Source organism: Pundamilia nyererei, unplaced genomic scaffold (genome assembly GCF_000239375.1).
Source record: "Pundamilia nyererei isolate P.nyererei 1_Seehausen unplaced genomic scaffold, PunNye1.0 scaffold00162, whole genome shotgun sequence".
NCBI lineage: Eukaryota > Metazoa > Chordata > Actinopteri > Cichliformes > Cichlidae > Pundamilia > Pundamilia nyererei.
In genome coordinates, this window is record NW_005187563.1 from 1,403,323 (window position 1) to 1,427,498 (window position 24,176).

Genomic DNA, 24,176 nt, shown 5'->3' on the forward strand with positions numbered 1-24,176 from the left:
TTCCTGTTTTCCTGTCGTTTGAGCAGCTGACAGCTCAAAAAATTGTTTTGCATACTCCCCTTCTGAAATAAGTTTTGGCCTCTAGCTTTTTAACAACAAACATATTTAACATGTAGACTCAATAAAATGAAGTTGGAAGCAAACATAATGTTTATTACTTTTTTTGTCTTTCACATTGCTGGGCGCTTGCTTGCTGAACAGCACAGAGGCACAGAAAGAGCTCTACTTTTCACTCAGCTCTTCAAAAGAAAATCACTTTAGGCTGAAATGTCTGACAAAAGTCAGGTGTTCAAGTTTGTATCATAGATATTTCCCATAAAAGCACTCCTTTCTTGTTGGACTCTAGTAGAGAAGCTTTGCATGATTCAAAGTCCAAAATAATCCTTGTTTATCTTATGCTGGAGATTCTTTTCCTCAGCTCAGCCATTGTCCAAAGCAAGCTGTTTTAGCTCCTCCTCCTTTAATCCTTCTTGGTTTATTGGTCTTAACATTTTGATCAGTGACAGGTGAAGTGACTATCACTGAGTACCCCTTCATCGAGGCACCTGTTAGTGGGTGGGATATATTTGTAAGGAACTAAACTTAGTCCTCAAAGTTGCTGTTAGAAGCAGGTTTCCCACCATGTGGATGTTACTTTGACACATACCACCAACCTGAGCACTTTTGCAGAGCATTTACACCGTTTCATGGACCGGTGCTCCCTGATGGCTGTGGCCTCTTTCAGCAGGAGTGGTTTTGACTTTGCCTCCAGACTGCCCAGTTCTCAATCAAGTCGAGCATCTGTGGGATGTGCTGTCAGATTCCACGCCACACCTTCAGGGGTCTTTGGAGAGTCCATGCCTCGATGGGTTAATATTAGGTCGTGGTCATAATGTTATCCCTGATCGGTGTGCATGATTCAGATTTTGTGATAAAATTGGGTAAAAGCCAGATCAGAACTAGAATGTATGTAGTGAAATCAGAAAAAAACGTTGGTCCTTCATACATACATGAAGTTGAAGCAAACTTGGAAGAAAGTTTTCTCAGCATCAGTGGGGACTAGCGTACTGTTTAGTATTTATGGTCGTAGTTCTCCTGGATTTGAGGTCATTGCTAAGATTTGCTAAGCTGAGATGAATGATGTATTTGGCTGAGCCAATCCTTTATCTCACTGTGAATGTAAAACAGCTTTAACAGTTTCAAAGAGATGGTTCGGAAGAAGGAAGCTTGTGTGCAGATCAACAAAGGCCGCTGCATCCCGCCTCAAATCAACGAAATATCCAACATTTCGGACATTTGTACCTTTATTTTCTGACCTTTTTGTGCTTCCATCACTCATTTTTCTCACACATTGTCTCTCTGATATTCTCTTTATAACACTTCCTCACACACTCTGCCTCTGGGTTTCCTATTTCACTGACGGTCGAGTGGTTTTTAGGACGCCTCGAGTCAGATGGTGACGCAGGTGGACGTCTGGCTGTTCATTTCACACCTGTTAATCGCTGGTCACACACAAACACACACTCACACCGACGCACTTTCTCAAGGGCGCCAGAGTCGAAGCCCCCACATGTAATCTAGCAGCCAATCAAAACACTATCCTCTCCCCCTGAAGAACGTGGGTGGCATGTAATTTGGAGCTCCATCAGAAGCCAGTGTTCAGTTTATTTCACTGAACAGCAGGCATCAGTCAAACAAACTAGGATACCAGTTACTTTGCAGATTAACTGCTTTATTGTTTTTTCTATAAAGAATCACAAAACCCTCAGAAACGGGGCATCCTCAGAAGGTCAAAGGTCATCTTGATTTTTGATGGCCAATTTAGAAATTCACCAATCTGAATTTTTCCCCCTTTCTCTCTTCTTTGTTCCAGGGAAAAGACGCCCCCGTGGACCCCTGGGAGGACAGTAACTTCCGTCTGTACAAAGTTGTCGACCGCTTTGGCTTCGTCCAGTAAGCTCTCGCACACATACAGCCTATAATCAGGCCTAATAACTACATTAGTAAACTTCAAAGCCCAGTCTACCACGCTGAAGGGAGAAAGAAAGCGAGCAGCAGCTGTCCAGACGGGTGTTGCTGAGAGATGAGTGTGTCTGTGGCTTGAGCCGGGCTGGTCAGAGGCTGTGAGGCTCTTAAACACCACTGTGCTAGAGTGTTTTATATATAGGCTGGCACATGCAGGCAGGAAACAGCTTGGTTGGCCACAATCACAGAGCATCAGTGTGAGGATAGAGTGGTACGATCCAACGAGAGATAGGAGGAGGAGGGTGCTGGAGTAAAGAAACTTCGGGGTTATACGATTGGTTAAAACCGGGACAGGAGTATGCTAAGGTCAAGGTCACTGACTGGGCAGGAGAAAACGAAAATGAAGTGTTTTGAATTGGGCAGACAGTTGGCGCTGGAGAAAACAGCGTGACCTCTGAATAGTTTTAAGGTTAGAGAATCTGTGTGGGCAGAACCACCAGAACAAGACTAGATCTCCCAAGGCTCTGTTTCCAAAAGTTGGGTTACTTCAGTAAAGTATAAATGCTGGTGTCATGTTCAGAGTCAATCTGAAGCACGAACTGTATGTGTAGATGTTATGTAGTCATGGTTTAAAAAAAAATAAGCTAACTATCGCATTAAGATAAGATAAGATAACCTTTATTAGTCCCACACGTGGGAAATTTGTTTTGTCACAGCAGGAAGTGGACAGTGCAAAAGTTATGAGGCAAAAATTAGAATACAATAAGAATAAATACAGTACACAACTGTACAGAATAGAATAAAATAAAATACTATATACAGTAGAATAAAATAAATATACAATAAGATAAAAATAGAATACAAATACAAATACTATATACAACTGAGTAAAAATACAACGATGACAGAAAGGATTATTGCACTTAGTATTATTAAAGCAGGAAGCAAACAGCAGACTGTTTAAGTCTGTGATTTGTCAGCATATCCATCTACCTTGGCCTGTCAGACTTCTCATCTCACCTCATCGTTTGCTCTGTTCATAACTACTATGAACCGTGTCATGATGAAATGTTACTATGGGCTGTAATGAACTGTTTACACAACCTATGGGTCGTGATTTAGTGGACTGCCTTTCCTATAAACAATACAGCAAATGTGGTGGATTTTTTTAAATGATTTCAAAGGTTAGATAATATTTGATGAAAGAACCAAAATAGTTGGCGGCTGGTCCAGACAGCAAGGAAATTGCATCTGGTAAACTAGCTAGAGAAGCATAGCATTAGGTTTAATCTTATGTAGCTTGTCTTTAACAGTGCTAGCTGTAACATTTTCAGCCACTAACTGTTCTGCATTGGTTAGATCTCTAAAAGACGTGGTTAGAATGGAAGCCACCATACAGAGCTATTAGTCTGTACATGTAGAAATGATAAATAGTTGTCCTGGTTAATACTGGGTTAACGCTGGTTTAAAAGTAAAGGTTTTAGAAGATATTGGTTCATGCATTTTTTCCTTCCCACTGTCGCCAACTGCACGCTCATAGGGGATTGTGTGATTGTTGGGGATTTTTCTGTATTATTGTCGGGTCAGTACCTTACAATGTAAACCAAATTGAGGCAACGATGGGCGAGGTGTCATCCTTTCCTCACAAAGTAAAGCAGATATACGGCTGAACTGGAAGCTCCTGCATAATTCGAAACCAGACTCTGAGCAGAAGTGACCAAGGGGTCGAGGCATGGTAAGAGTGGTTTCAACAGGAGCTGAAACCAGATTATTCTCCAGTGACTAACTTCTGATAAACAGACACAAGATTAAGGAATGTCCAATCTGTTATTTCCTGTTTGTGTGACCACTGACATATGTGATGTTCCCTCCTACTGATAACAGTCAGGGAGTGAGATGAACTCTTTAAAAAAAAGTATTTTCTGGAAGGAAAATATATCAACTATGATTCATAACTAAAAACTTGGAGGTTAAGAGGCTTAAGATCTCATTCCTCCAGCTGTTTTCCTTACTAATTTCTTCTGCTTTCCTCTCCTTTCTTTAGTGAGACTGAACTTCCATCCTACGACTCGGTGGAGGAAAAGGTGAGAGGTGTTGCTTCTCGTTGTTTTTAAACAAATCCATCTGTGCAGCTTTGGGGCATTTTTATAATAAAAAAAGAGCTACTTCTCAGCTACGCAAATCAGAAAATTACATTTCATGTTCCTGCTTTCACTTCCCCTGCATTAAAACCCTGAGAATATAATAAGATAGACCGGTTTGGTTTGAGATTGAAGCACGGGACACAGGAAACCCTTTGTTGTAGTTCTTGCTTAGTGTTGCGTGACTGCCCCAGAGGTTAAAAAAGAAAGAAAGATCTGGGTCGATCCTAATAAAAATGGGAAGCCTACACATGGGTTAGTAAGGTGCCGGGCCACCTTGGCAATGATCTCAAAGTCTGTTGAATTCGATCTGACGGATGAACATTATTCTCCCAAAAGATATTCCCTCAGTTGGTGTTGGGTGTAGAGAAAGCTGCTTGATCAACCAGAATCTCCCAGTTGGTGTTCATCTGGTTGACATGGGTCCCTGGGCCTTGTTTCACACCCCTGCTCAGAGATTACAAACAGTGTTGTGTAATTCATGAAATGCTACCTGCAGATACCCAAGAGACAAGAGTCCCAGATTAGCGCAGTGACTCGACGTATTATTTGTATCTTAGTGCAGATGAGCAGTTACCTGTTGGTTCAAAGATGTTTGGATGTGACCCCGGCAGACGGCCGGGCCTTCCTCTCCCGGTTAACAAGTGAGGCAGAATGCAAGCTGCATGGTTCATGCATTCATCTGCTGCGTCAGAGCGAACTGCTGTAAAAGCGCTTGAGCAGAACGATGCGTAAATGCGTTCTGCACAGGCGTGTGGACGCAAGCCTGCAAGACCTACAGCTGCCCGTCGGCATCATTCATTTAACCAGAGTTAACCATTTAACCATAGTTTCAAATCCCAAGATCGTGATCAGTGGTTTCATACAGCTCCTAAACACACATTGTTTGTATTGCCATTAGACTAGACTCAATTTTTCTGCCTTTTAGATATTAGATTTTTTCCTAACATTTAAATGAGGAGTAAATTAATTTCCAGGAATATGCCGAATTTAGAAACGTACAGTCTGCGTTAGGAGGGGAATTTGGAGGGAACTTTTTGGTTTGACTGCCAGTAGACTCTGGTTTACATCCCACTGGAGAAGATTTGGTTTGGCATGAAGTACAACAAAATGACGAGTTTGGAGAGATAAAAACTGTGTTGGTAATGCCATCGGGCACCTTTTCTTCTAACAATGCCAGCAGCTTTGGTAGAACTTTATTAATTAAAAACCTGGAAATGTTAATAGGCTGAGATGAGAGGATCCAACCCATGGCAAGAAAAAATCAGAGCCCCTCACTACAGGGGCCACATGCTTAGCTTTTTACTTTAGCATGTCACCTGTCTGCAGGTTCAAGGGGAAGGAAACTCCATCCATAATTTTACCAACAATTAAAACAAAGCCAGCTTCCAAACAGATTCCTCAGTCTCTGAAAAATTCCCACTCAGCACACCACTAAACCAGAGCAATAATCTTCATCCTTCGTCCTCAGTGTTGTTCAAGAAAACAAAGGAGTGTACCAGCCTTGGGTTTTTTATTCTTTAAAATCAGTTCCTCTGCTCACACCAGACGCAGTTAACATGTAGTCCCTGTCAGCTGTTTCAGTATATCGTATATACTGTATATTTGTTCCTTTAGTGTTTGCCTAAAAATAGAAACTCTTTCTAGTCACATCCAACACCTCAGAGTATCCTCATGTTCTTTGTTACATAAGGATACTCTGAGGTGTTGGACGTACAGTCAAATAGAAAGCAGTTTTCTATGCAACTACAGGGAAAAATTTCGTTTTTAATTTCAAAATGCCATACTGAAGAAAAACAAATTTATCAAAATGAAATGAATAAAACACTTAAACAAACAAGTGACTTATTTGGTATAGTAAAAGCCCAATTTCTAATCCCAAAGCTGTGAGAACAAAACTTACTGAAATTCTGATTTTAAATGATAAATATGCTTTGTTTTGATGTAAAAACTGGTTCTTTCACGAATGCTTGTGTTCATGAAATGTGCAAAAGTCGAACAAGACAAACCAGCATCTGCAGAAGGCTTTAATTAGAGCATCTGAACAGCTCCAAACGCCTTTGAACATACAAAATAATGACCTGCATGTTGTTCTCTTCTCACTGTGGTTCCCAGTGGACCCGAGTGCAGCTGCAGGGGAAACTTATTAATGTTTTCATTCTTGTTTCTGCAGCAAAAACACATGGAGGTGGAGAGGACCACCAAATGGCTGAAGATGCTGAAGAACTGGGATAAATACAAGAACAGTGAGAAGGTGATTCTCCTTTTGACAGCACTGATTTCATTATGAGCAGGAGCGTGTGGCACCCTGCTGTCCACAGCTGTCCTGAACACAGATGCAAAGACCATAAATTGGCCTTAATTGATGCAGTTCTAGCCTGACACGTGTAGAACATGAGCACAATGTGGCTTCTGAGATTGTTACTTTGCTATTAATAGCTGCTTTAATAGTAGTGCGTGTCCGCGGGGGCCATCGATTCGCCAGCCGCTAGACGGTGTCGCAAGAGATGATTGGCAAGCGCTCGCCCTCTGCTACAGCTGCACAAACACTGAGCTGCAGTCGATGGGCTGAAGGCTTCTATTGAAGCATCTGAGGCTGGATTTAAAACCTGCAAAGTTAAATCAGTCATACGTGACATGATCAAAAAGTTCTGGCATTTAAAAAAATATGAATGAGTAAATAAATAAAATGAAATCCTGATTTAAATTGTCTGTCGGTTAAACTCATCTTCTTCTGCACATCAAAACTAGGGACGCGTACGGCTCGTCTAGAAGACGATCGGTCATCACTATTGTTCGTCTGACCGTTTTACATTTTAATGGATCCCCAAATGTTCTTGAGAAGAATAAAACACTTAATGTCAAAGGTCAGATAATCACCATGTTGTCATAAATGCAGGCTGATTTCACCGTATTGTTAATAAAGCCCTTTGGGGCGAGTCGTGCTCTTATTCGCTAGTTCAGACGGCTTCCAGTGCAGCTGTTTTTAGACCCTTCCAAAGAAGTCTCCTTCTAAACTCTTACTTTGCAATTTCGTCTTCGACTTGTCCAAAGGGCAAGCATCAGCTTTGGTTTCAAACTGACCTGAACTTCATTGTTGGCTGTGACCGAGTAGTTTCAGGAGTTTACAGCTGAAGAGTCCAAACTTCTCTGAGTAGATGAGGAGCATTCACAGGTTTGTGCACTGGGAATTTGTCTTTGTGTTGCACTACAGACGTCTGAAGCCAACGAGAGTGGCTGCGTCCATGTGTTAGACTGTTTAGGGTCTGGACTTTCCCAGAAAGATCTTGAGCCCCGTTCTAATAAAAGTCAGGTTTGTTCTTTTAATATTTCTAAGAGAACTTTTTGGCCAACATATGGTGAGAGGAATTCAGTAAAACCTCCTTCTGAAAATCTGCGTTCTTTTTAGATAATTTGTGGTCGGTGTAAAAGGTTTTTGTGAGTTTTCTGATCAGAATGAAAAAATTGCTTTATTTAACATAAACATTCACCATTGTAACTGTATATTTGTAGAAAATAAAAGTAAACATAGTATGTCCTCTTTAATACAGCAAGGTCCAGAGTTTTCCACATTAGAAACCAACAGGCTGCTTTACTGCACTCGGTCATTTCATCTTTAAATATAAAAGCAGTCTTCTGTGCAGCTTCAAAATGACCACGAATGATAAAGTAACACACATCAAATCCACCCTTAAATATCTGAGCCGCATTCCAGCATTTATCTTCCCGAGCTAATGTAAGTCCACTTCTGCCCTCTGCTGCAGTCCGGCTGATACAGAGGAGCTGAATGTCTCTGGAGGACAGCTGGAGGGGGGCAGGTATCAGCTATGGCTGTCTTCATTGGTGCCTTCTAAGGTCCAGGTTGTTTTGTGGTGTTCCCCGCAGTGCTTCATTTGTATGCATGAATTCAGCAGGGATTACTGAGGTGTGTTGGTCCTTTGAAATGCACTCACTGCTGGCACTAAGAGCGCTCTTAGGCTCCTTTTTTTTTTACTCTCCTTCTGCTTCTTTTTTGGTTTTGCCTCCCTTTTATTTCAAAGCCATTTTCAAGTCGAGTTACAGCCAAGGACGCAGAGAGAACATTTAGCTCGATCCATCACATCACTCAACATCGCCTCCTCCGCTTCCCTCTTCCATCCTTTCTTTCTTCATCTCAGCTTCAGGGATATTTCTTTTGCCTTTGTCAGTCAGCAGCGTGCCGTCAGCTCGGCGAGGAAACGGGTCACGCTCAATATACCTCTTATTTTATTTCCATACTTGCCAACTGCTGTGAGAACATTTAGCCCGCAGTTTGAAAGTATGAGAGCAGATGTAAGATGTAAGCTCCCCTTGAGCCACCCCCACCAGCCACACAAGACCAATCCTCCTTACGGTTATCGTGTTTAGCATTATAGTAATTATACCGCAGAAAATGTTCTGAAATCTTGGCTTCTGAGACTATAGCTGTGCCCCAGTCCAGTACTTCACAGTAACTGCTTGGTCACCACAGGAAGTGGTGTTCTTCAGAAAAGCTGGGGTGGAAGTGGAATCTTGAGGATGTTTGTGGTTGTGTTTGGGAATATGATGAGGAATTGTAAAACAGCTAATATGATGGCTTCATTCGGCAGCTGGGAGACTTTATTAATATCCAACAGCAGTCACTCAGGTGTGGGTCCAGACAAAGAGAGGCTCCATCAAGGAGCCGGTGTTAAATGTGAAGCCAATTACTGTAATTCCCGGACTACAGAGCGCACCTGATTAAAAGCCGCATGCTCTAATTTTAGAAAGAAAATCAATTTTGTACTTTGTACAAAATCCGCCGCACCGGATTTTAAGCCGTATGCATTTCACTCATAATATGAGATATTTACACAGAAATACTACACGTGAGGATTTTTAACGTTTAATTTAATCCGTAAGGTAACATAAACAAGGTAACATAAACGTTATGGTAACATACAAAAATACATACTGCAAATGCTTTTTTTCCTCGAACAGCGCCGGTAACACGGCTACCTTTAAGTATACGTACGTATCAGTAACACACATACGTTGCTTGTGGTTTTTTACGGAACAGTGCACAAACAACATTACAGCGTCTCTTAACAACCGGTAAAAATATATACCGTATATATACTACTTAACAATTTTATTGGTCTACTGTTACCAGGCAAAATGTTTTTGGCCGCATGAAAAAAAAAATGCATTAGCATTAGCCGCACATCAGTATAAGCCGCAGTGTTCACAGTGTGGGGGAAAAGTAGCAGCTTATGACCCGAAAACTCAGGAAGGCAAACAGCCTCTGAGGTGGATCCATGCTAATTAAATTTGGTATATTTCAAACTGCCAACAGGATTTTTAGGTATAACATTTATTTGCACACACTGGTGCTGGCAGGCCCATTTTGATTGCACTTTAAAATAATAATAATAATAATAATGTATACTTTATTGATCCCCGTGGGGAAATTACTTGTTTTTCTCTGCATTTGACCCATTCACTCAGAGAAGCAGTGGGCAGCCACTAAGCAGGCGCCCGTGGAGCAGTGTGTAGGGACGGCACCTTGCTCAGGGGTACCTTAGGGTAGCCGTTGAGTGGATTCGAACCCCCGACCTTATGATCACGGGGCGACCGCTCTACCTACTGAACTATCCCTTCCCTTAAAATGGAGCCCGCCTCATATTACAACTTTTAAAGCAGTATTAAAAGTTAAAATGTTTGGCAAATGTGTTGTAAAAATCATTCAGTTTCCATCATTGCCAACAAGTCTTGAAAAGCTCACTGCTGTCCAGGCTGCTGTAGTGCAGTACATAGCACAAGCAATGCATTCTCACACACATACTTTAACTCGGTTAGAGTTACAGTATGCCTCTTCATAACATTTACCCTGTACATTTTGAAGTTACACTTGAGTGCACTTAAAAGTGTCCTTTTGTGTGCTGAGACCATATAGTTATCATTTTCCTACCGCTCATCTTGACTTGGATCGTGGAGGCAGCGCAGACTTCCTTCACGTCAGCCACCTCTTGCTCATCTGGGATGGCAAGAAGTTTTTCCCAAACAGGCGAGAGATAATCTTTTCAGCGAGTCCTGACTCTGCCCCAGGCCTCCTCCTGGTATGACGTGCCCGAAATGCCTCTCCAACGAAATGCCGCATCCAGGAGGCATCCTGTTCAGATGCCTGAGCCACCTAAACTGAATCCTTTTAATGTGGAGGGGAAGCAGCTCTACTCCAAGTCCCTCACGAATAACCGAGCTGCTCACCCTCTAGCTAAGGAAGAGCCCAACCATTCCTTCAATCTCAGCCTTTCAGTCACTACTCAGAGCTCAGGACCACAGGTGCGGGTGCAAACGTAGCCTGACCAGTAAATCGACAGCTTCACTGTTATGCTCAGCTCTCCACCACAACAGATCCCACACCATCCCAATCCAACTGCTGATCTCATACAAACTCTGTCACTCTGTGATGAGACCTGTTTTACTGTTATCATAACCAGCTGGGTTAAGGCGTCCGTGTCAAACGACACATTTTTAACAACTTGGAGAAGAAACGCCAGTTTTTGATACAGGCCGTCACTGCTGCAGGCTGTACTCTGCAGCAATGACCTCTTTAGCTTCAGAGGGAAAAACACTGCCAGCACAGATCCATAAATTGAAGCCACAATAATGTGCAGCTCATTATTTGTAGTTGTAGCAAAAAGAAAAATAGAATTTTGTTCTTAATTTATCTCAACTTCAGCATTTTTTTTTAACTCTGCTGGAAGAACTTGTTTAGTGTAAGGAGGCTCAAGTCCAGCTTTAAATTAACCAAAACTAAATAAGTCATAACTAAATGTAATGCAGGTAAAAGTGTGCAGATTCAGAGTCTGGTTACAATGTGAGAGATTTGTCATTTTTAAGACTTTAAAGGGAGGATTTTAAGACATTTTAATACCAATTAAGGTCTTATTTTTAAGCACCCCCAATGTTTTCCTTCCATATTTTAAATCCATGCACACAGCGAGTTCTGTCTGTGCAGAAGATAAGCGCAAACCAAAGCGTGAACAGCACACTTTCAATGTAAATGTTGACACACATGTAGGCACACAGACACACTCGTGCTCGGAGGATGATTAGTGTAACAGATGCGCTCATTGACTCGCTCATCAGAGCCTAATTACAAGGCTGTTGCACTAGAAACAAGCGAGTCCCAAGTGTGGTGGGTAGGAGGCTGATGGAGTGGAGGCTTTGGACACTTCACACACACCCAACTAAATGTCATCATTAATTCTCAGATCTTACACACACACACCACTCAGACCTTTAAATGTGAAAACACACCAGCTACACACACACACACATCAGTGCATCACACTCATGTGACGCGAGGTTACAGATGGGGTCTGATTTATGGCTCCTGATTAACTCTCAGCTCGTACATGTAAATCCGGCCCGACTCCCTCTGCGTCTGTGTTTCTTGTAAAGCAACAAAAACAGGTTCAGATTCAGAAATAAAATGTAAATAAACACTTTTGCTGCAATATTTTGTACTCTGCAGAATGCTTTGCGTTAATTATTTGAGATCTGTGTAGACTAAAACAAGTTAAATGTTTTAGCCCTCACTAGAAGTTTAACTATTGATGTTTTTGTTCCAATCAGCTTCCAGCACAGCTTTTATTTTCGGAAGAGCCGCCCTCAGGAGAGGGACGGGGTCCAGGGTTCCTTCCCTCAGCATCAACATCTAAGTCAGCATCTGACCAATCACAAATATGGATTTGTCACGTTAAGATAAAACTACAATATTAGAAAAATATGAAGAGGTTAAACACACAACCTGACTGCAACATGGCGGATAGACACAAGTCATCAGTGTGGGCGTGCGAGAGGAAACACGCTTCAAAGTTGCGTCTCTGGGGATTGGCTCGTTTTGGGAAGCACCGAACACTGAGGTGCTGCGATTAGTCTTCGGATGTTTTTAGTGCTGCCTCCTAACACTCTACCATCCTTTCCGTTTGCCTCCGCTGTCAGTCACCTGTGCTCACGCACACGGCTGGCTGGGTTTTAATAGGTGGAGACGGAGAATTCACTGCTGCGATTAGCTTTGCTGTTCCAGCAGTTTGCCTTTTAAGACTTAATCTCCCTCAGCCGGAGTCTGACTGATTTCCCATCTCTTTGTCGACACTGGATTACTCTGGACTGTTCTGCATGCATAGCAGTCTATTCTATCTAGACTTCTCACTGCCCGCAGTCTCCGTGTGCATCCAGCCAGATGGTCGTGGTTCACCTTCCAAAGCCCTTTGCTTTCTCTCAGGGAGGGTGCAGCGTACATTCAGGCACGCACTGTTTGTGTTTGTCTGACAGCTTTGACAAGATGAGGGAAGGTTTCTGTATTCTGTGTAATTTTTGGCAGCTGCCAGATGCCCCAGTTACATGTCAGTGGACTGCAGCTACGGCCATGCAACTTGGTGTTTCCTGTCCGTGTGTTTGTTTAAATCACTAGTTTATGCAGTGCAACTTCCTGTTTAAGTTATAATGCGGAACATATCCTTGTTTGGTGTATTTGGATTATTAAAAATGTTCCCAATAACATTCAAAGTCAGAGAAATGTGGAATTTTACTCAGTTTGGTCGTGTATTTCATTTGGTGGAGTGTCAGTGGCTTAATGACCTCTTTTACTCATCCCAGCCACAGGCTAGCACATGTCCCGGGTCCAGGCGTCTCCCGTTTTGAACGAGGCTCTCGTCTTTTTAATAGCGCCCAAAAAGAGTTTAGCCCTCATCTTCTTCCTCTGAAGCTTTTAATTAAGCAGACTTTTAAAACGTAATCCAGTCACACACAGCAAAGTATTAATTGTGGATGGATCATTTCAGACGTTCTTCTTGGCTGACGTTTTGTGTGTGTGTTTACAGTCCAGCTATTCGTCTGTAGCCAGCTGTGAGATAGAGGACAATTAAAAATGAGCCAGCTTAGCTAAGAGCACGGACATTAAAAGGCTTTTTTTTACTAAAGCTTAAAACAAGAAATACATCAATAAAAGCAAACTATGTATTAAACAAACTAGACCTTTAAAAACGAGGATTAAAACAACATTGTCAACATAAAAGTACAAAGAAAATGTGTTGCCATAGTTACATTTTTGCAGTATAGTTACATAAACTAAAAATAACTTAAGATGAAAGTAAAGAAAAGTAAAGTAAAGTTTATTTGACAGGTTTTTGTGGGGTGTGTGTCAGTATGCTACAGCACTTTGTTCCTGGCTGTGATTGTCACTCTCAATGTTTCTAAAGCTTTGTGCTTAAAGGTTTCCATGGTAACCACAATCTCCACCAATCAGGGGCGCTGTTTCAGTTTTAGGATTGTGGGTAGAGCAGTTCTTGTAATTGTTTTTTGTTGTTGTTATAACAAGTTTGACATCAAACAGATTTGTGGTTCATACCAGTTACATATAATCGAGCTCACAGTAAGTCTGCTGTGGATTTTACAGTATTATGCCTCCTAATCAGAACATGAGTGCTGTCATTATAGCCTGAACCTCACTGCTGAGATCTATGAGAGTGACTTCTGGACTAAGTGAAGGCAGAGGAGATGAAAAATGAGTTTCAATAATCCAGAAATTAAAGTGAATGTGAAAGGCTCCCAGAACAAGACTTCACACTTTATTAAACTAATATTTTTAACCAGAGATCTGCAGCTGAAGTGCTTCACAAGAGATTGAGGCCATGATCCTAAGAGCACGGTGACACCTGTTAAAGTCACAGATGAGGCTTTGTGAGCTTATCGCCTTATGCTGAATATGCAGAGGAAAAGAAAGAACCACCACATTCATCCTGTCTTCACATTTAATGTTTTGTTGGACTAAACCTTGCACGGCCCTTCTGATGGCCTAAATGTGGAGTGATTGTCTGAGGTTAAAGTTCCTTTTTGAAGGTTGCTAACGATGACCTCCTGCTGTTTGTTTCCTTCCAGCTGCTCAGGAGGATCTACAAGGGAATCCCCCTGCAGCTCCGAGGGGAGGTGTGGTGTCTGCTGCTCGATATACCCAAAATAAAGGAGGAGAAGAAGGACTTCTATGAGGTATCACTCCAGGAACTCTCAGCTAAACACTGTCTCTCAGGCTCAAGTTTATAAAATGTCTGCAGCGTTCATCAAAACGCGAGCCTCATAAAGATTCATAAGCGAGCTGACGAACACCTCGGCTTTATTTGATTTCACTGAGCTTCAGAGTTATTGTGGCCAAGCAGCAGCTTTGGAAGTTTAATCGTGTTTGTGCAAAGCTGCACGGCCTGCTCCGGCACACGGTAAAGATCTTTTTGGTTTTTTTCCCCACTCCTGCATAAAGTTGGGATCTCATTAGAAAGTTTAGCTAGCAAGATCAATATATCACTGCCTTCATTGGCTGGGAAGTGGTCTAATTATGAGTTAGGCCACATGCACTAAATGATGTGGAAAATATAAAGTGAAAAAGAGAAGATGTCTCCCCTGTGAGCAGGGCAGCTCTGTCCACAATAATCCATCAGTTTTCAGGAGGTGTAATTTAGTCGTGTTTGGTTTGTTTTTTTAAACATTTATTACCCAAACTTTGTTGTCTGTAGTTAGCATTACATACTGTCAGTAAGAAAAAATGATATCAAGGAAAATTGCAATAATCTATGCAAAAAAATCAACAGAATAAATAGAGACCATTCACACCTACACCGATTAACCAAACTCCACTAAAGCCTGGGGTTGCATAACATCTAAATCAGGTAATTATTCTAGAAGAAGAGCATTATTGAAAATAAGGCTATGTCCACACGTACACGGGTTTTTTTTTTTTGAAAACAGAGATTTTTCGTTTTGTTTTTAAAAAAAAATAAAATAAAATCCTGTCCACACGTAAAACGCTGCTAGGAACATGCCAAAGCAGCAGGTGGCGCTATATTCCTATCCGTGTAGAAATGTTGGCCAATCAGAAGTCAGCCTGGGTGGGAAAGAGTAAACAAAGATGGCGCATAGAAGCAGAACTGAGTCCTATGTGTGGAGGGACAGTAACTGTGTGTATATATATGTATGTATATATTTAAACACTGCAGAGAGTAAAATTAACAGTAATGGTATTTTGTCTAAGTCCGCCATTGTAGAAATTAATATTCCCCGAAACAATAACCTGGCGCACAGTGTGACGTCAAAAAATGGGCACACCTTTGACGCTGCGTTTTTCTCGTCCACACATAAACGCAAAAAGGGAGTTTTCAAAAATATCCACCCTGGCAGGAGTTTTTAAAAAAATCTCCGTTTTCAGTGACCGAAAACGCCGTTTACGTGTGGACGAAAGGTGCAAACGCATAGAAAAATCTGCGTTTTCAAAAATACCCGGGTACGTGTGGACGTAGCCTAAGGCAGCAGCCTCGCTCTCATCCATCGCTCACACCCAAGTCTGCTGCTTCACCCTGAAACAATATTGTCGTGTAAAAAAAGTGAAAAATATTTAGTACATGGGATGTTTTATCTGTTCTCTTTTAACCAGCTGCGTAGAGCCCTCCTTCATCACCCTGTAATCTTAGCATTAATTTCCATCCACTATTTGCTCTTCCTGTAACACAGAGTGCAACTATGGAGTGATCCAGCCACGCTCTGAGATGCTTGTTTTCCTTTAGGTCACACATTACCTGCTGCTAGCTTCTCCTCTGTTGTAGTCTGGTTCTACTTGACCATTTTGTTTGTTTGTTTGTTTGGGTTTTTGGGGGGGGGGGTCACCTCAAGTGGGGAAACAAGTGAGTTTTTTCACCTTCAGCTGGCAGTTTTCTTGCAAGACGTTTCTATAGCAGTGATATCATAATATGACCCTACTGTGCATTTCGAAGCCTCAGCGCTAGTGTTTATTATTTTTTAAAGCCAGAAGTGAGGGTTGGGTGCCAAGTTATCAGCTGAGGCTTCGAAAGCTCGATCAGCAAGGTGGACCCACAAACTCTGTGGACACAGATGCCTGCTATTTAGTACTAAATGGCACTTCTGCTTGCATTCATTCTTTGTTTTGTGGCTGTTTTCAGAAACTGAAGGCCAGAGCCAGAGGAATATCCCCCGACATCCGGCAGATCGACCTGGATGTGAACCGAACCTACAGGGACCACATCATGTTCATGCATCGCTATGATGTCAAGTGGGTACTTTCACATTTTACTACATCCAAGCAACCATCTGCAAGTTCATTGCACACACCTGCAGCAATGTTGGTTGTGTTGCTTATTTAAAGCAGCTTTGCATTTTTGAGCTTAAAAGTTTCCTGTGTGCCTTTTAAGGAGCCTTTCAGTTCCTGAGTAATTCAATTTACATAACCTTGTACATAAATGTGCCTGCATGGGGGAAGATACAACGAGCCTTCACTTCACTGTCACAAAGCCCAAGAACAATGACAGCTCTCGCTATTTGACACGTAATCTCAGTAAAAGTAACAAGAGCACAAACACAACGGGAGTCAGTAATCATCTGCAGATATGCATGCATTTTCACTCTCTGCAAGGAGAAGGCGGCTTCTCCAGTGTGGAAGTGAGAGATCTCACGTCCCCTTTCTGCTCTGCCTTCCGCTTTGTTGCGTGACTCTGAGGAAAGACCTGTACCCGTTAACGCCGTTTTGCCTTTTCACACTGCTTTTCTGATATTTGGAAGTGCATTCAGGCTTTGCAGCGACACAACTCAGCATCAAGGCTGGTGTGCAGCTCCAGGCCACATGCATACATCTTAACTTGAAGCCAAAGACGCCACTGAAGTGTGTTTATTAAAGTTTTTGTATGAACTGTGGTTTGTTTGTGCTTTCAGGCAGCAGGCACTCTTCCACGTCCTCACAGCCTATTCCATGTACAACACGGTGAGTCATCCAAGCTCGCTTTTAGCGTCCTGAAGACTTTGAGTTGTAACATTTTCACTGAAGACAATAAAGGTGCACACGAAGGCACCAATCTACTATTTTGTTATTGTAGCAATATTGGTAACACTTTTTATTACAGCTAGGTAAAACCTGGTATGTCAGTGGGGCTCATATGAAGTACTTGCTGATATAACTGCATTTATATTGGCTGATATATAGAAATGTAAAAAGTAAACAAGAAACAAGAGAAAAACCCTTCAGCCAGTGTTGCATAGTTTGTCCACCAGAGGGCACTCTGCAACTTCCCCTGTTTGGAGCCACAAATACAACAAGCAGCTAATCCGAGTAGACTCGGGGCGAGTGTGAGCGACAAAGAAACGATTATTTTTAAACTGCAGGTTACAAATGTTTCAGGAGAAAATAAATATATATCAGCTGATATATTTGATTTTTAAATGACCAAGTTTCAGTGTCAGTCTTAAAAATTGGTCTGGCTCTAATAATAAAACTGTAATAGTCTATTAACAATGTGAAACACTAATTAAGTAAATAGCTTGATATTACCAAAAGAAGTAACAACAATCATTTCTTTTTTAATAAAAGTACTAAAAAGATAAAACCATTTAGTAACAGTAGGTAACCTACTAAACTACTAACCTAATAACAATAAATGGTAATACTTGTGTAGTACCTGGAGTGAAAACTGTAGTCTAGTGAGATTATTGGGGTAAAAACAATATTAAGTTAGTAAAGTTTGATTTTGACATCGACGTTCACATTAAATTTACCCTACTGCAATGTTGAAATCATTTCTCGCTGATGTTTAAAATAAGTCTTTCTTTAAAAAGATAATTCTTGATTATTATTCAACTTTATCAACTCACTGTCATCCCTGAAGTAGGGAAGAAGAAGAAGTACAGTAACTTTTCCAGTTTTACCTTCGTGCTGTGAATTCTTTCAGAGTTACAACCTCCTGAAACACACAGAGGTGAACTAAGCTAAGAGTTTTTTCTCCAACACGTTTGATCCCTCATATTTCAGAGGTAGACGACATATAAATGTCAGATATGAAATGTATAATTGGGCAATGTTTAAAGGAAAAATGAAAACCATTCCAAGTGTCCCAGTATCACAATATCACAGTGAACCCTGACACCCACAGTTTGCCATTCGATTCAACATAATAAAATAATATATGTCTAATGGTGATAACAGTGGTGTTAGTTTGTGTGTAATAATAATGAAGCAGGGCTGAAAAATGCTGAACTACAGATTTATTGTTAGGTCACCAAAGTATTTCTATAATGGATGGAGATGACTTATCTGCACTTACAGATATTACTTTATCAAAGTTTGTATATCCTTTAATAATTATCTCACTATAAACTATCTCAGTGTTTCACCTCAAATAAAGGAACTGTATGTAAATTAAGTTAAGCCAAGTTTACAAGAGTAAAGCAAAGAATGGCTCCGTTGTTGTTTCCCCTCAGCTGATTGATGTGTGTTTGCAGGAGGTGGGCTACTGCCAGGGCATGAGTCAGATCACAGCTCTGCTGCTGATCTACATGAATGAAGAGGACGCCTTCTGGGCTCTCGTCAAACTGCTGTCTGGGCAGAAGCACGCCATGCACGGTAACGTGCGCACCTGTTTCTGAAGGCTCAGGGTTCTCAAAGTGCAGCCTGTGGTCGTATTTATATACTTCTCTTTCAACTCTTTTGTTCTCATGTTCATCGCCAAGTAAAGCTTCCTGACACAGAAGCTGGAATGTACAGCCGCTCCACTAATGGTTAAACTAAACAAGAACTGTAACTGAATGTGCAGAAGAAAAGAAAAAGGACGTTTCTTGCACATGATGTGCAGACCGCTTGTACTGAATTCAGTGTGCACAGCTCCTGCAGCCTGAGTGTTGCATGCTGACTCCTTAAAGTGGAGTTCAGATGTCAAACTACAAAAATCCTCAGCATAGACAAACTTTGATTGTCCGTTGCACTTTGTGTAATCACCACGTTTGAATTTACTGGCCTAAAATTGCTGTCACAGAGGGTTCAGATCATCTGCCAAGTTCTTCTTTAAAAAAACATGCCTGGCCTTTTCCTGTTTCCACAGAGCTGCTCAGAAGGTGACAAACCATCTGTTCTGTCAGGTTAAGGCACGAATCTTCTGACCACAGCTGCCAGATTTGCATTTTTGACATTTAGAGTGTTTAACTGACTCTGGTCTCTGCACTGAAATGACCTTGAGCGACTCTGGACCTCCTCCAGTCTTATCAAGCGTTAAGTGATAAAATTATCAGCGAAAGGCATCATTGAGGAAGCACTCAGGACAAATTAGCAGCACGCATGCTGCTGCAGTGAGCTCATGAATCTAACTTTAAACATCTGGACACACAGATGTGTAAGTTTACATACAGAGTTTAAGGGATGATCATCATTACGGCTCTTTTCTCCACACCTTCAGGGTTTTTTGTCCCTGGTTTCCCGAAGCTGATGCGTTTCCAGGAGCACCACGACCGCATCCTCAAGAAGATGATGCCCAAACTGAAACAGCACCTGGTGAGAAACACGAGACCTGTGTGACAATTAATAATGAAGCAAGTGCTGCATGACGTACCAGCCAGTCATAGTGCCAGAAATGAAACCTTTAATCCCTCAGAGGTGGCTGCTTAATCCTCACTCTGTCACCATTTTCTGTTTGCTGCAGGACAACCAAGAGGTGTTCACCAGTCTCTACACCATGAAGTGGTTCTTCCAGTGCTTTCTGGACAGAGTGAGTGCAGTTACAAGCAAGATATGATCTCACAACCTTCAAAAGGATCTATGAAGACATGTAGAAGAGCAGCAACGTAACTTGGTTAACTTATAAGCTGGGTATTTCCATCATAAGGTTGTTGGCACCTGTACACGTGAAGGGTTTCATGACTCCCAGCCTCAGGGCTTTATAAGCTAGTGTACTCCTGATGCCAAGCCCGGATAATTGTGAATCCATCCATCCAAGGTGCTTTATGCTGCAGAGAGAAACCCAACAATCAGTAACTGAAGTTATTGAATAATTTTTTATTATTAACAACCGATGCTGTGATTTCTCTACTTGGTTTCAGCCAATGAGCTGCTCCAATTCAATGATTAAAACCAACCAACCCAACACGTTTCTAACAGCCCGTAAACAGCTTGTAATCGCCAGGAATGTGAGAGGTTTAGGAGCCTGTCAGTGGTGGATTTTTACTTTATTTGTATTTATAAAGCACCTTTAAAACCAAGACTTTCAAAGAAAGTTACAAAGCTCTGAACCATAATGAAAGCAACAAATATGAAAGGTTACAATAGAATATATTGGATATTAAAGAGGATAAAAGGATCAGCAGTCATGGCAAACCACATGATATAAATATGTTTTTAAAAGAGTTCCAAAAGCTGCAAAGACTCAATCGCCTTTAGTGACTAAACAAGCTTTTGGAATGACTGACGAGACCATGCCGGGACATTTTCCCACTCCTTTTCAACAAGAAAGCTGTGACGACTAATATCACTTCTCTTTTTCCTTTTGACTGGTAATCACAACAAAAAGCAGCACTGTACACTGACCCATCGCTGACTCAGAGTCTGCTGCACGTGCAAAGCTACGGCTGCTTTTGGAGGTCGTAGCATGCATGCAGTATTTAGGATTTTTAAAAGATTACGATTATGTTTTGTGTAAGTTAGAGTAATCAGTGCTCCTTTAAAATAATTCCCAGTAAAGTAAGAGGTTAAGTTCGTTTTTTTTTTTCACGGCAACTGCTGACAGTCACAAAAATATAGATAAATTACCTTCTTCAGTAACTTATCGTCTAACTTTTCGTTCTGCTCGTGGTCAGACTCCCTTCACACTGACCCTCAGGATCTGGGACATCTATATCTTGGAGGGTGAAAGAGTGCTGCCTGCCATGTCCTACACGCTCCTCAAACTGCACAAGAGTAAGACCGTTTCCTCCACAAACTGAAACCAGCTGATTTCACCCCTCACAACACTTCTCATCAGTGTGAGTGTGTGTGTGTCTGCAGAGCACCTGATGAAGCTGTCCATGGAGGAGCTGGTGGAGTTTCTGCAGGTGACTTTGTCCAAAGATTTCTTCTGCGAGGACGACTTTGTGATCGAGCAGCTGCAGGCGTCCATGACAGAGCTCAGGAGGGCGAAGCTGGAGCTGCCCGCACCAGGTACTTCTGCACCAAACAATCCATTTTCTATAAATTATCAAAAAGTCTGCTCTTCTCAAGTAAATCAGTCTCCAGTTGGTTTTAAACTTGTGTTGGAGAGTGACAAAAGTTCCTCTATGCACAAACAGTTCCAGAAACCTCACCTCCAGTTGCCCTTTTAGTGCAAATGTGACAAACAAATCCAAGCCAAATGTCAGATTTTACGCTTTTACTCTTGAGGATATCGCTGTACACTCAATCTATGATCTACTTCATCTGTTGGTCAGGAGAAAAAGCAATTTAGTTCTATAAATTTGGAAATAGAAACATCTTCCAACTTTTCTTAATTGTTCTATTTAGTGGCAAAATGTAAGAGAATTGTTTGAGATGTTCACAATCAAGAGGCCAAAGGGAATCAAAGAATCAGCGTACACCCAAGCTGGTACTAGCGTGGCTCTATCCATACATGAAGATCCTCTGAGGGTCCACCTGAAGTCCACAAGATGAGTGAGCTACCACTAAGAAAGGGAAAAAAAAACAACTACACAAAAATAGACACATTAGTCAGAGTTAGTCGGTGCCCTGACAAACAAACTAACTGGTGTCTATGTAGGTTCTCACTCAGCCTGGGCTCTGTACCACTAAGCAAGCGTAACATATCCAGGGTTTCTTTCCCTTATCTGGATTTACTTACCCTATAACCCAACTTCAGCCGGGATAAGTGCTCACATTAAGGTTGTTCGAACCTAAGTTAACCCCTACACATGCAATGTAAGCTCAAACTGGGTAAATACCTCAAAAACACTGGTACAGATGTGCCAGCTGACTGTGCTTTTCAAATCCTGCTCTGTCTCCTCATTAATCTGCCTTCTCTCCCTTCTTCTTTCAAACAATGTAAGCCAACAACAACAAAAGTGTGGCTGTGAGCGGCGGCCACATTCCCTCCTACAACAGCAACCGGTGGGCTATCCTGACTGGTCCTTCGTTCTCCATGTCTCTGTCCATCTGTCCCACAGTCAGTCCGTCCTGTCTGTCGCCTGTCTGTCCCGCAGCACTCGGGTTTATTTTTCTTTGTTTCTGTCACAAACTGATCTTCCAGCATAATATTTCAGACTTGCTTTGCTGCTTATTTGGAGTCCTTCAATGGTTAGCTCATCTCTTACCTTTAGTTTTTGACCCCCTTCTCCTTTTTGTTTTGACTACAATGTGGCTGCAGATGTAAAATTGATGATATAAGGCGCCCTCTGGTGGGAAGCTAAAAGTATTGCATGACTCTGTGTGGAGAACTTTAGTTTTAGAGACAAAATTCCTCATCTTCTAAATTAACCTTGCATTTGTGCTAATGTTACTTAAAGGCACAGCCGTAAATTTAGATAAAGGTCCTTAATGCATCTACACCTGTCTTCACAGTCTTTTCCAGGTTCCTGTGTGGTTGCTTTCCTCCTGCGCCACACTATATAAACCTCTATAACAGCAGCTGTAGCTGAAGGAGGAAGGGCTTTCCTTTCTTCCAGAGCCCACACAACTTTAATAGTAGTCTGTTCACTTTCCTGCCTGCTGACAAGATAATGGGCCTTTTTTTGAACACTGGAGGCTTTTGTTAAACTTATGTTTTAACAGCTATCTGCTGCCACATGTGCTGCTGCTGTGCAGCAGGGCTATTTTAATCTGCATCCTTGTGTCTGAATAGGCTGAACTGTGAGATTTGACAGTTTTATGATTCTGAGTGTTTACTTTGCTTAATTTAAGTTTTTTTTAATCACCACAGCATGTAATTTACTCAGTACTCTGAGTTCTTTATTGCTTCCAACAACTGCAGAAATGGCATTTAATACAGGGGTGTTGACTTCAAAGAGCAATTTTATTTGCCTCTGACCTGTCAGCAGGTGAGGTGAAAAGACTCTACAGCAGCATTTCTACAGTCATGCTGGAAAAACAATCGCTCACTACACTGGCATCACTTTTCTGTTTGCATCACACAAGTTAAAGAACACTTAAAACAAAATCTGAACAACTGCAGGCCTTACTTACCTCAGTTAAGATTCAAAACCCTGAAGAAGAATCTCCAGCCATCAGTTTGTGTCCTGAAGCACTTTGGACCTGGAGCAGGACAGTGATTGAATGGCTCAAAAAAAACTAAATGAAGGAGTGGCCGGGTCAAAGCTTAAACCCAAATCTGATTGATGTGCTTTGACCTTAAACAGGCTGTTTGTGCTGGAAAACCCTCCAGTGTGGCTGAATTAAAACAATTCTGGGCCCAAATTCCTCCACAGCAATGTGAAACACACGTAGTCAGTAATTGCAAAAGTTTGATTGCAGTTGCTACAAAGGGTGGCACAAGCAGTTATTAGGGTTAAGGGCTTATAACGTCTTTGCTCCTTAATAAATGAAAACTGCATTTTGTATTCTTCCCTTATCTTTGTCTTATATTGATATTTGTTCCAATATCAGAAATATGTAAGTGTGATAAATATGCAAAAAACTATGGAATTAATAAGGGGCAAACACTTTTTCACAGCACTGTATAAACCTCTTGATTGAGGGCTGTAGTCTTGCAGTAGCAGAAGAAACACAAGTTTGATTTGTTATCTAATAAAACGCACGAATGAAAAAGAGGATTGTGTTTTGGCTCGTCTAATAAACGTGAATGGAAATGAACGAAGAAAACAAAACAGAAAAGTTGGTTAGGAAAAAAAATGTAACCAGTTGAAATTTGTAGAAAATCCCAAGTTTCTATTTCTTTAAATTAAAACAAATTCAATAAGTGAAAGACGTTAACTTTGTCGCCCGGTGGGTTTTAAGCAGTTTGTGGTGGAACAAAAGTGACCGAGGTCAGTGGGTAATTTCGTCACGCACACGCTCTTTAGTCTGTGGATGCAGGTCCAATAAGTCGACTTCCTGGATAACTCCCACAGCGCTTCCTCTTCCTCCAGCTGCTGTCGTCCTGACCTGACTCTGGTCATCACTTTTTCCCTTAAAACACCCACATAACCCACACCGTGTGTTCCTGTCAGCTCCGCTCATCTCTTTCAGATGTAAAGCAGCAAGTTTGAGTACTAATGTCAAACCTTGTACTGGTTGTATAAGCTGAGTACTCGCTCTCTCTTTTTATAGTTGTA

The 24,176-nt window shown here is 41.6% G+C and overlaps 1 protein-coding gene across 5 annotated transcripts in view; it reads left to right on the top strand.

Annotated features, from left to right (window-relative positions):
- Positions 1-24,176, top strand: part of usp6nl (USP6 N-terminal like) — a 94,686-nt gene that overhangs the window by 67,368 nt on the left and 3,142 nt on the right. For all 5 annotated transcript variants that reach the window (XM_005745682.1, XM_005745681.1, XM_005745678.2 and 2 more), the window contains 11 exons: positions 1,853-1,932; positions 3,989-4,028; positions 6,259-6,339; positions 14,010-14,117; positions 16,073-16,182; positions 16,839-16,887; positions 18,399-18,519; positions 19,346-19,440; positions 19,589-19,654; positions 20,739-20,838; positions 20,926-21,078. In XM_005745682.1, the coding sequence (XP_005745739.1) occupies positions 1,853-1,932; positions 3,989-4,028; positions 6,259-6,339; positions 14,010-14,117; positions 16,073-16,182; positions 16,839-16,887; positions 18,399-18,519; positions 19,346-19,440; positions 19,589-19,654; positions 20,739-20,838; positions 20,926-21,078 (1,003 nt within the window). The remainder of the gene's footprint in view (positions 1-1,852; positions 1,933-3,988; positions 4,029-6,258; positions 6,340-14,009; positions 14,118-16,072; positions 16,183-16,838; positions 16,888-18,398; positions 18,520-19,345; positions 19,441-19,588; positions 19,655-20,738; positions 20,839-20,925; positions 21,079-24,176) is intronic.